This window comes from Ranitomeya imitator, chromosome 6, assembly GCF_032444005.1.
Source record: "Ranitomeya imitator isolate aRanImi1 chromosome 6, aRanImi1.pri, whole genome shotgun sequence".
NCBI lineage: Eukaryota > Metazoa > Chordata > Amphibia > Anura > Dendrobatidae > Ranitomeya > Ranitomeya imitator.
The window spans coordinates 115,375,798-115,388,643 of NC_091287.1; the positions used below are offsets into that span (position 1 = coordinate 115,375,798).

A 12,846-nucleotide genomic window follows, 5' to 3' on the forward strand; every position below is an offset into this window, starting at 1 on the left:
GCAAAATGCAGCATGTCACTTTTTTCAGTGTTTTTGCAGCGTTTTTCAACCATTGATAGCAATGGGTAGTAAAAAACCTCTGCAAAAATGTTGCAAAAAAAACATGTATCAAGTTTTGCTGCCAAAACCTGATGAAGTTGAATCAGATTATTTTTTATTCACTGAATGCTATCAGCATGCACAAGAGACAAATGTATCCTGACAAAAACACAATTAAAAAAACACCAAAAGCTCTGCAAAAAATGCTGCAAACAGTCAGCAAAACCAACTTTTTTGACGTTGCTTCTTTACTGCCAAGAGAGCAAATTTTGCCTGCAGGAAAAAAAAACACATAAAAATGCAATGTGTGAACATAACCTAACAGGCTAATTAAGGTCTGAAACCTTGGTCAAAGTTATGAGTACACAAATCTCCCAGGGTGCCCAAACCTTGGTTTCAGCTTGTGTTCCTTTTTGTAATTTTTAAAATGAGAAAAATAACAATATTTTTTGCATGTGACATGTTTTACCTAGGGCTTTCAGAGATCATTTCATCCTCAACTTGCTCAACTGCTAACAATAACAGTAATTTTGACCAGGAGTGTCCACTGTATATATAGTTATACCAATTATGTTTATGTATACACCTAATATATATATATATATATATATATATATATATATATACATAAAGTTGTACAATTATGTCTTCAGATACTGCTTATTGTGATGCATTTATTTTTTTTCTGTAATTCATTACTTTGTTTTTATGTTCCCTTACAGCAACAAGAACAAGACCCGACAAATTTGTACATATCAAACTTGCCTATTTCCATGGATGAACAAGAATTAGAAAACATGCTGAAGCCATTTGGACATGTAATTTCTACTAGAATATTAAGAGACGCAAGTGGAGTCAGTAGAGGAGTAGGATTTGCACGGTATGTACCTTATTCTTGATTTCAGCAACATATATACGTATATTTCTTTTCTTAAACCAAAACTATACATCATTATCGGTGACTTGAATGTGGATTTAGCACCAAATAATATTTATTCCCTAAATATTCACCCAAGGAGTTAGGACTGTCATGTAAGAGAAGTATAACCATTAAATGTTGTATATACTTGTGTAAGCCAACCCAAGTATAAGCCAAGGCACCCAATTTTGCCACAAAAAAAGGGAAAACTTATTGACTCGAGCATAAGCTGGGTATGCATTGTCCCCTCATCCCCATCCTGGTATGCATGGCTCTTAATTCCCATCCTTGTCTGCTTGGCTCCTTATTCCCATCCTTGTTTGCATGGCTCCTTATTCCCATCCTTGTTTGCATGGCTCCTTATTCCCATCCTTGTTTGCATGGCTCCTTATTCCCATCCTTGTCTGTATGGCTCCTTATTCCCATCTTTGTCTGCATGGCTCCTTATTTCAATCCTTGTCTGCTTGGCTCCTTATTCCCATCCTTGTTTGCATGGCTCCTTATTCCCATCCTTGTCTGCATGGCTAAGCATTCCCATCCTTGTCTGCGTGGCTCGTTGTTCCCATCCTTGTATGCATGGCTCCTTATTCCTATCCTTGAATGCGTGGCTCCTTATCCCCATCCTTGTATAAATGGTTCCTCATCACTATTCTTGCATGCATGGCCCCCATGAGAAAAGCATTAAAAAAAAGTCCTACTTAGCTTTCCTGCGTGCCCTCACAGCATCTTGTTCCGGCTCCTGTGGTCGCCTATAGGAGTGAAGAGAGGTCAATATTCATTACATTAATGAGCGGGCACCCGTGATAGCCCGTCAGCTGCTGCAAGCCGGCGGCTGCGGCTGTAGCTGTCCACGCTATAAGATAAATGAATATTCATTGCCAGTGCAGTGAATATTCATCCCTCTTTAGCAGCAGGCCCAGGCTTAAGCTGCAGGCTCCTGTCTCCTATGACCCGCTGCTTTGCCACTCCCCCTTCCCTGCCATCTTCTGGGACAATGAATCATTTGTAAGCCGAGGGGGGCTTCTTCAGCACAAAAAAATGTGTTGAAAAACTTGGCTTATACACGAGTATATAGGGTAATACTGATCCTTGCTAACCTAATAAGCAAGGAAAACACAGGAAGGCAGAGGGCCATGGAGTAGAATTTAACCCATGTCCACCATGATCTCCTTCATTAGAGACATTATGAAAGGAATAAGGATGGATAAGGATGAATGCAGAATGTGTCAATGTTACAATGGTGTCACATAGCATTTAAAACTATCAGTTGAATCCAATGATACAGAAATGCCATGGTAAAGGTACCTCTAAAGACTTACTTTCCTTTGCCGTATGTTAAAGGACTCTAATCACTTCTATTTTTATAAGATGGATTTCTGTTATTTTCAAATATTTGTATTTTCTATAGAAGATTCACATTTTAACGACACAACTGGTTCTATTAGCCACTTTAGTCCCTGTTAATTAGAGGTATAAATAACTAGAATAACTTAAAAAAATGTTCCTAGATGGTAAATAGAGTATTGCGAATGCTTTCCTTGTTCTTGGATGGGAAATGTAGTATCAAGTCTGGAAAGGAATAAGGTATTCCTCTTTCATCTTGGTCTTATGGTAAAAAACCCACTAGACTAGCAATGATTTATCTATCTGTTGTTAGATGTCGAGTTCCCGCCTCTGCACAAGGGGAATCTCGAACCACCTCTGCTGCGGTCTCACATTCTTCTCCAGCCACAGTGGAGCCTGCACAGCGGAGACGTTGGTCCCAGCGTCTGGCTCAGGCTGATACTGGGCGACTGGTTACTACTGTTCTTCCAGGCTCTGCCTTTGTAGCCAGTACTGGCCAGCGGCGAGCAGACGTCTCTGGGACTAAGTCCTGCTTTTCCCCCTCTGAGCATGCCCAGGGTAAGACCTCTGATTGGAGGTCGGGGGTTACATGCTCAGATACTGCAGCAGCTCCCATTGGTCCTCTAGGAAGGTTCTGAAGTTGCTCAGGTACTGTAGCAGCTCCCATTAGTCCTCTAGGAAGGTCCTGAAGTTGCTGCAGCTATAAAAGGTTTGCATGGCCATTCGGTGCGTTCCACCAACCCTAACATCTGTTCCTTGAAAAGCTATCCTTAAAGGGAATCAGTCATCAGGTTTTTGCTACCTCGTGTGAGAGCAGCACAATGTAGGGAAAGAGACCCTGAATCCAGCAATGTATCACTTAGTTTACTTGGTGCACCAGTTGTAACACAATGAGAGTTTTACATGTAGCATGATGCAGAGCTCAGAAAGCTAACACCGCCCACACCAGCCACTCTATATACAGGGGTTGGACAAAATAATGGCAACACCTGGAAACATCAACAAAAGTTAGTTTAATATGGTGTAGGTCCACCTTTTGCGGCGATTACAGCCTCAATTCTCTGAGGTATGGATTCATACAAGGTGTGAATTGTTTCCAAAGGAATTTTAGCCAATTCTGCAGTTAAAACACCCTCCAGTTCTTTGAGCGATGATGGCAGCGGAAATCGACGTCTAAATTGAATCTCTAAAACCGACCATAAATGCTCAATAATGTTGAGGTCTGGGGATTGTGGGGGCCAGATGAGATGCTCAACTTCATTAGAATGTTCCTCTTGCCATGCTTTAGCGATTCTAGCTGTATGAATTGGTGCATTATCATCCTGAAAGATGGCATTCCCCTTCGGGAACAGTGCTTGAACCATTGGATGCACTTGGTCACCCAAAATAACTAAATAATCTTGGCTGTTAATTCTTCCATGAAGGGATATCATTGGCCCGGCGGATCTCCATGAAATAGCACCCCAGATCATCACAGAACCTCCGCCATGTTTTAAGGTTGGGAGAAGGCAGTCTGGATGGAATGCTACTTTCGGCTGTCTCCAAACGTACACTCGGCCGGAGGTCAGAAATAAAGTAAACGATTATTCGTCTGAGAATATCACGTGTTTCCACTGCTCGAGGGACCAATTCTGGAGGTTTCTACACTACTCTAAGCGCTTGGACACAATTGTTCTTGAGAGCAGCGGTTTTCTAATTGCAGCTCTTCCGTGGAATCCAGATTTGTGCAGCTCCCGATGAACAGTTTTCTTGGAAACTGGGTTCTGTAGATGTTCGTTGAGCTCAGCAGTGATTTTCGGAGCCATGGTCTTGCGATCCTCTCTCACAATATGCTTTAGAGTTTGATGGTCACTCTCAGTTAACTTTGACTTTCGGCCGGACCAGTGCTTTGCTGCAAACATTTTTCCTTCTCTTTCAAATGCAGTCAATACTTTGGAGACAGTACCTCTTGACATGCCAAGCATTCGGGCACTTTCTGTTACACTAGCGCCTGCCATAGAAGCACCAACAATTTGGCCTCTTTGAAAATCCAAGAGGTCAGCCATTGGTATCAGGTTCTCATGAATGTTCTTACAATTATGCAAAACAAATAGTTAATTTACATACATATCACATAACACAAATAATCAACTACAACACATTACCATATGTCACGGTTTGCATGTTTATCTCATGTTCGAAGTTTATGATGCCAAAACGTTAGATGCTTCCATTATTTTGTCCAACCCCTGTACATTGTCTATACACAGTAAGCTGCTTATTGGAGGTTGGGGCACTGTCAGACCAGGGCTCACTATCCATGTAGTCCAGGCAGTGATAATCTCCTGGAGATAACACCCTAACAAACCCTAATAAATGACACATATGTATAATATATAATATGTATGAGACACAGCCTCATGCAGTCCTCATCTTACATAGCAAAAACCTACTGACAGATTCCCTTTAAGGGCATGTCAGCATTAATAAAATTGGTCCAATTTTGTCATGCAAGTGTCATGCAAGTACAATGCAATTTTTCTAACCTAGCATCTGTTTGACATCCATATGCAATGCGATTTTAACATTAGCTTTTACATAGAGTAATTCTATATGTCATTTAAACATAGTTTTCTAGCAAAATATTCTTCAATACATAGACAAATAGGTAGATAGATATAGATATGTGATTAGATCTACAGTCATTGCTTTGCGTGTGCAGCTTGCTGTTCATGTAGTACATGTATTTAAGTCATAAATAAGTTAATTAAATAAAAAACAGCATGAGGTCTCCCGAAATTTGTACATCCTGCTGAGGGTAAGCTGACAGCTGCGGGCAGATGTTTGTAGCCTGGGAAGTGAGTACTAAACATGGAGCTTCCCAGGCTGTTAATATCAGCTCAGCTGTATACTTAGCCTTTACTGGTTTAATAAATTGGGTGATCTCCCCAAAAAATTATGTGGGCCCCCGTAAAATTAATAACCAGCAAAGACTAGGCAGATATCTATGGGCTGATATTAATAGACTAGGAAGGGGCAATGAACATTTGCTCCCTCCCAAACTAAAAATATCATCTTTCAGCCACCTCACAAATGGCGCAACCATGAGATGTGTCAATTTTGGTGCTTAGCCTTCACTCTTCTCACTTGCCCTAGTACGGTGGCAAGTAAGGTAATAATATTGAGTTGATGTCAGCTTCATACTGGCAGCTAACATCAAGCCCAGGCATTAGTAATGGAAAGGCATCTATAAGATGCCCCCATTACTAACCCCACAGTAAAATTGAAAATGAACACAGCCTGAATAAAGTCCTTTATTTGAAATAAGCACCCCCTCTTTTACCGATTTATTTAAAAAATAAAAAAGCAAAGTTATACACGAGAAGATAATCCATCAATGTCCCCTGTAAAAGAAAAAAATAATAAAACACCATATTCCTCACCCATCCTATGAGAAGATAATCCATTTGTCTTGCAATAAGTCTAGCTCTGCTCCATCTAGATGCCATGCTGAACGTTGGCAGCATTGCAAGCGCTCACCTCACTGACATCACCACTAGCAGCATGACAGCATGACAACATCAGTGACGTGAATGGAGTTCATCGATTATGAACTCCACTCACTCACCTTATTCACGTCACTGCGAGACACTGATGCTGTACTATCACGCAGTGCTGAATACCAGACTGAATGCTTGAGTCATGCCAACGTTCAGCATTGCGTCAAGATGTAGACGAGCCAAACTCATCATGGAACAAATTGATTATCTTCTCGTCGGACAGGTGAGGAATATGGTGTTTTATTATTTTTTGTCTTTTACATGGGACATGGGCGCCAATGGATTTTCTCCTTGTTGGACAGGGGAGTATAACTTTGCTTCTTTGTTTTAACTTTTTTTTTAAATAAATGGGTAAAATATTGGAAGTGTTTATTTCAAATAAATGACTTTATTCAGGGGGTGTTTCTTTTTACAATTTTACTATGGAGTCAGTAACAACAGCATCTTAAAAATGCCTCTCCATTACTAACCCCTATTATTGATGTTAGCTGCCAATGCAAAGCTGATATCAACCCGACAACTATTACCCCACTTGCCACTGCACCAGAGAAAGTGGGAAGAGCAGAGGCTAGGTAACAGAATTGGCGCATCTTATGGATACACCATTTCTGGGGTGGCTGACAGCTAATAATGTTAGTCTGGGAGGGGGACAATATCCATGGACCTTTACTAGCCTATTAATATCAGCTTGCAGCTGTCTGCCTAGCCTTTGCTGGTTATTAATTCTAGGAGTTCACCACGTCATTTTTTTGGGAGAGTACCTCATTTTAATAATCAGTAAATGCTAAGTATACAGCTATGAGCTGATAATAATAGCCTGGTTAGCTCCATGTTTACTGGCCCCTTCCCAGGCTATATACATCAGCACCCCAAGCTGTTGACTTTCCCTCAGCTGGTTATTAAAATTTCAGGGGACCGCACTCCAATGTTTTCTTAAGTTATTGAATTATTAGATAAACTTGTGATGACCATTAAACTACACACACATTGCACTAATTATATATGTCACTGACATCTTTCTATCAATCTTTTCTATGTATATATGTGAATTTACTGGACTCGACAGATGAAATATCAACTGTAAGATATTTCTAAACCGTTCATTTATTATTTAGCAATGTCAGAAAGTTTGGATTTATTTTATTAAATCTATTTCAAACATCTTGCAAAAAAATATGTCCTTAAATTCCCCGGAAGGTAGTTTCACATTACAACATAAATAATATTTGGCTCATCTTAACCCTTTCTCAACCTTGGGATTTTTAATTTTCTTTTTTTTTCTCTACTCTTATTCCCAGAGCCATAATGTTGTTTATTTTGCTGTCAATATGGCCATGTGAGGGCTTGTTTTTTGTGAGATGAGTTGTACTTTTGATTTCACAATAGTTTTTTTTTTCACAATGTTCACTAAATGCTAAAACTGACCTAATATTATTAGGTCTAAGGGGTAAGGTTTCTCCTTGTGGAGAGTGACATACCAGCTCTGGCTTGTCAAGGTAAGGAGGCTTATTCGCCGTGCAATGCTCATCTGGGAAATGTAATATGCAAATTGCCTCTTCAGAGATAAAGAGGACTTGAACTCTATAGCGCCACCTGTTGAATGTAGTGATCCTACAAGTCACAATCAACCCTTTAATGAGTCTTGCTATATGACTTAGGATAAAAGCCAAATTGAAGAAGAAGAGGCAATTTGCATATTATACTCCTCCTTACCTTGACAAGCTAGAGCTGGTATGCCACTCTCCACAAGGAGAAACCTTACCCCTTAGACTTCAGTCCAGAACCTCTCGCCTAGCCAAATCAGTTCTCATGCTTTTCACTGACGAGGGCCAACAGCCCGAAACACCGTGTCTGCAAATAGAGATACTATTTTGGCTTTTATCATAGGACAAATTGCAAGACTCGTTAAATGGTTGATTGTGACTTGTAGGATCGCTATTTCCAACAGGTGGCGCTATAGAGTTCAAGTCCTCTTTTTCTCTCAAAAGGCATACTGATATTATTATTCTCCTAAGTCATTACGAGTTCGCAGATACCAAACATGTATAGGTTATTCATTTATGTGGTGAAAAAAAAATCCTAAGCTTGAAAAAAAACCAATGGTGCCATTTTCCGAGACCTGTAGCGTCTCAGTTTTTCGGGATCTGGGGCTGGATGAAGCCTTATTTTTGCGTGCCGAGCTGGCATTTTTTATTGATACAATTTTTGGGTAAATATGATGTTTTGATCTGCCGTTATTGAATTTTATTGCGATGTTGTTGCGACTAGGGTTGAGCGAAACGGACTGTTCATTTTCAAAAGTCGCCAACTTTTGGCAAAGTCGGGTTTCATGAAACCCGACCCGATCCCTGTGTGGGGTCGGCCATGCGGTGCGCGACTTTCGCGCCAAAGTCGCGTTTCGTATGACGCGCTTGGCGCCATTTTTTCAGCCAATGAAGTAGCGTGGGCAGAGTGATGACATTGGTCTTAGGGGCGTGGACGCCTATCGTCATCTTGTCGATTGTGCGCTGTAGCGATTTGCAATGTGTAACACCAGCTTTTCTGTTCAGGGGCGGAGGAGAGAGAGAGAGAGAGGGAGAGGGAAATGGAGAGGGAGAGGGAGAGGGAGAGGGGGAGGGAGAGAGAGAGAGAGAGAAAATAAATAAATAAAACAAAAATAAAAAATAAAAAAAATTCCCATTGACTTTGCATTGGGTTTCGTGTTTCGGTCGATCCCCGACTTTTCGCCATAATCGGCCGATTTCACTCGACTCGACTTTAGAGATAGTTGGGTTTCGCGAAACCCGACTCGACCCTAAAAAAGTAAAAGTCGCTCAACCCTAGTTGCGACCAATAAAAATGTAATTCTGGCATTTTCATTTTTTTTCTCATTATGCTGTTTACCGATCAGATTAATTATTTTTATATTTTGATATATCAGTTTTTTTTCTATTGTTTTATTTTGAATGTGGTAAAAGGGTAAAAGGGAGGTGATTAGAACTTTTTTTAGTTTTTTTATATTTTTAGAAACTTTTTTCTCATTTTCTCTTGCTTCAATAGTCTCCTTAAGAGACTTGAGGATGCGATTGTCCGATTGCTTGTGCAACACATAGCAGGGCTTAAAAAGGATACACAACCTATGACATGCCTACTGTATACGTCATAGGTCGTAAAGGAGTTAAAATCTTGCTGAATATCTTACAGTAGGTTATCCAACCTATAAAGACTTGTAATATTGTAGTATCTTTAGCACAAAGGAACACATTTCAACTCCTAATAGTCTGATTAATTTGTGCCATGCTGTGCTCAAAAAGTGACATTTCGTGTTAGAGTTGGCTGTGTGTAAGAAAAACGCAAGAGAAATATTCAAAGAGCTTTTTAATGCACAATTACATTTGTGTGATCTGATGTATGCAAAGAGCAGGATTTATGTTAAGACCGTTAAAGAAATCATTGAAATAAAGATGATATTTAATGAGTTCACATGACAGAGTAGTTAGTGTTCTGCAAGTAGGAAAAGCTGGACATTGAGGAATGACCCTAATTAATATTCACAAGCAAGTATTTTCATTAAAATGCACAGGTGAAATTAAGAAGTGTAGTACAAAATTATTACGATTTTATTATGATTACAAATGCCCTCTACATATCTAATTTACAGTGCGCAAATTAGCACTTCTCCAAAAGGAGAAATCTGGTCTCTCCAATGTCATCGATATGTGTTTAGCAGTCGGAACTTTCGTTAGTCTGTCCACACAATAATTTCAGGTAAAATTTAATTTGTGCCAATATTTTGACCACTTAATGACCATCCATTATATTTATAGTGGTCCGTCAAGGACATGAGATCCTAAGCCATTGTATATCCAGAGAACATGCTGCATACCGGAGTGATCCGGTTGCTAAATATCAGATGCCAGACACTAAGAGTCAGTTGGCGACCGAGGAGAACAATCTATTTTGTCTGAACAGTTGGACCTCCAGTAATCAGGAAATTATTTACTACCAATTTATAAGGTATAAATTGCAAGTTGAGAATACTTTTTAACCCTTTCAATACCTGACAAATTTTCATAGCCATATTAGGGCTTGTTTTTTTTTGTGTGGCATGAGTTGTAGGTTGTTTAAGTGGTTACAAATATTTTTGAACTTTTCCATGAATAGATCTGTGTGTGAGCTTCTTTTTTTACGTGTTTTGTGCACTAAGCTTTAGTTTTGCTAATATCATTTTTAGGTACATATATTTTATTGCATTTCTTGAGGATTGGTGTCTCAATTGGACATTTACAGACATTAAATATTTTAATTTTTAAAACACAAAATTAGTTCATTATATTTTAATGAAAACCTTTTCTGTTTCAACCTTTTTTTTAATTTTTACAATTGTTTTTATTTTTACTTTAATTTTTAGTCCTTATAGGGAACTTGAAAAGTGATTGTTTCTTCACTCATGCCATAATTTCAATAGTTTCTTCACTCATGCAATAATACTATAGCATTGCAGTATATAATGAAACTGATGTTCTCCTCTGATATTCTCCAGCCTCAGTTTGACCTTCATGGGAAGACCAAGATGGCAACCTTAAGGGCCTTCAGAAGGCCCTCAGTTGCCTTGCTAACCCATCGAATCTACTAGCAGACAGACAGAAGAGGACCTTGTGCAAGTACATTATATGGGCCCTTTACAGTCCAATAATGCATAATTTCCCCTGCTTTGGAGATGGGAATGGGCCCCCTTAGCTATTGGGCCCTATATGGCTGCAAAGGTTGCATCAGTGGTATAATAATAATCTTTATATAGCGCTAACATATTCCGCAGCGCTTTACAGTTTTGCACACATTATCATCACTGTCCCCGTTGGGACTCACAATCTAAATGCCCTATCAGTATGTCTTTGGAATGTGGGAGGAAACCGGAGAACCCGGAAGAAACCCACGCAAACACGGAGAGAGCATACAAACTCTTTGCAGATGTTGTCCTTGGTGGGGTTTGAACCCAGGACACCAGCGTTGCAAGGCTGCTGTGCTAACCGCTGCACCACCATGCTGCCCTTGGTGGTATGTCTGCCTCTGATCGTATTGGAAGGGAATAGGTGCCATTTACATGCCACTGCCAGTGACTAACAATGGCATCTAAATGGTTAAAAGCTGCAATTGGAATTAGTTTTGGTTTCTGCTGTTACACAGAGATGGAGGCTGTTTAACATAGACTGTGTCTGCCTAGTATGCAGAGTGCTCAGCTCCTGAGCCCGTGCCTTATTCCCCACATGGAACTTGGTGGGAAACAGGAAATTACATGGACAGTGGCATCTAAATGATTGAACAATACTGATCGGAGTTAGCTCTGGTTACTGCTGCTATGGGCAGATCCCTTCTGGATAATACAACTGCTATCTGTCACTTATGATTCATAGCCCACTTCAAATACCCGAATCAGACATAGAAAATACTAATTTGTCCTATGTTGGGAAGAGGTTAGAAGTCAACACATGGACTCAGGTTCAGGATACCTATTAGTCATGATAAAAATTGAAACAGAAAAAAAAGTAAAAAATATGTAATATAATTAAAAAAATAATTTTATCAAGGTATGCTTTCTTACAGTATGAAAACCTATTAAAGACTTATTAGAAAAACAAATTACTATATTTTTATTTTTGTGTTGGGCAAAACTTAGCATTTTCAGATAAAGTGAGTAAATGAGTGCAGAAACATCAATTGATAATGGAGTGCCGAGACCACAATTGTGAAACCCAAGAAATAAATGGACATTTTCTATCCAATATTGCTTCTCAAGTGACGGCACAGTTTCTACTCTTGGCTCACTTGATTTTCTTTATTCTTGCCTTCAAAGGACAATGCTTATTGAGGATTTAGTCTTGGCAGCTCCCATATTGTATTATTTTCTGGGACTGCCTTTGCTTGTTAAAATGCACCCAGTGTATTAAAATGAAATTGTCTCCACTGTTTGATGCAGCATAACACTGTTTGACACCAAGCGCCTGCAGCTACAGAAGGCAGATCTTCATTCTACTTAGACTTTTAGAGGCAATAGTCTCCAAAGACTAGCCTGAGACAGTCACTTAGTGTACTCTCTACAAAGTCAAATTGAGAAATAGTAGCATTTGTGGAGGACACATATCAGTGCATTACTTGCAGATCAACACAAGAGAAAAGTAGAAATAGAGCAACATGTTCATGTTAAAGTATGTTCAATCTTCCTTTGATTTGCGTTGTTATAAACTATAATGGCATCCCGTCTTCAAGCTGCTGTTGAGGTTTTATCAGCGTTTGTACTTAGTAGCATAACGATTTTTTATTAGATATGAGAGGAAGCTTTGAGAGCTATGTATTTATGGGAGAAATGTATTATTATAGAAACTCATTTTCTTTTACAGAATGGAATCGACAGAAAAATGTGAAGTGGTAATTCAACATTTCAATGGAAAATATTTAAAAACACCACCGGGTGTACCAGGTGGGTGAGAAACATGATAAAGAAAAATACAGTACAGTTAAGAATAATGCCTTACGACCTACATAACAACTACTATTTGTGCCCAGTCCCATGTTTCTGGGATCAGTGGGCTGATTTGCTTAGGATCATAGGGTAACAGTAGCTTTATGGAGACATTTGCATTTAGTGGTCCTATATTTTGGAACCTGACTCTAAAAATCTTTGCTATACAAGTGGGAACCTATTGTACAACATTCTATGAATCCTAGCACCACTGAAAAAAAAAGGATTTATAAAAAAAAATTCAACACAAGGCAAATCATCTGCCAATTTAAGATACAGGGAACCTTTCTAACTTTATTGTCAACTTATGAACGACATTAATTATATTGAATATGTATTACTATGCTAATTAAGAGCTGTAAATTAAATCATTCGGCTCGTTGCCAAATTTTGGAAAAGCACCCCCCACCTTGGCCTCAAAGGTAAAATGGTCTAATTATCATGCTTTGCAAAAAAGAAAAAAAAGAGCATGAACCGCACATCCCAAAATCATACGTTGATCTAAA

General features: G+C 39.2%; 1 protein-coding gene across 4 annotated transcripts in view; it reads left to right on the forward strand.

Moving 5' to 3' along the window:
* The window catches only part of RBMS3 (RNA binding motif single stranded interacting protein 3), a 983,638-nt gene that overhangs the window by 708,562 nt on the left and 262,230 nt on the right, over positions 1 to 12,846 (forward strand). For all 4 annotated transcript variants that reach the window (XM_069730019.1, XM_069730018.1, XM_069730016.1 and 1 more), the window contains exons 5-6: positions 762 to 919; positions 12,219 to 12,298. In XM_069730019.1, coding sequence (XP_069586120.1) covers positions 762 to 919; positions 12,219 to 12,298 — 238 coding nt within the window. The remainder of the gene's footprint in view (positions 1 to 761; positions 920 to 12,218; positions 12,299 to 12,846) is intronic.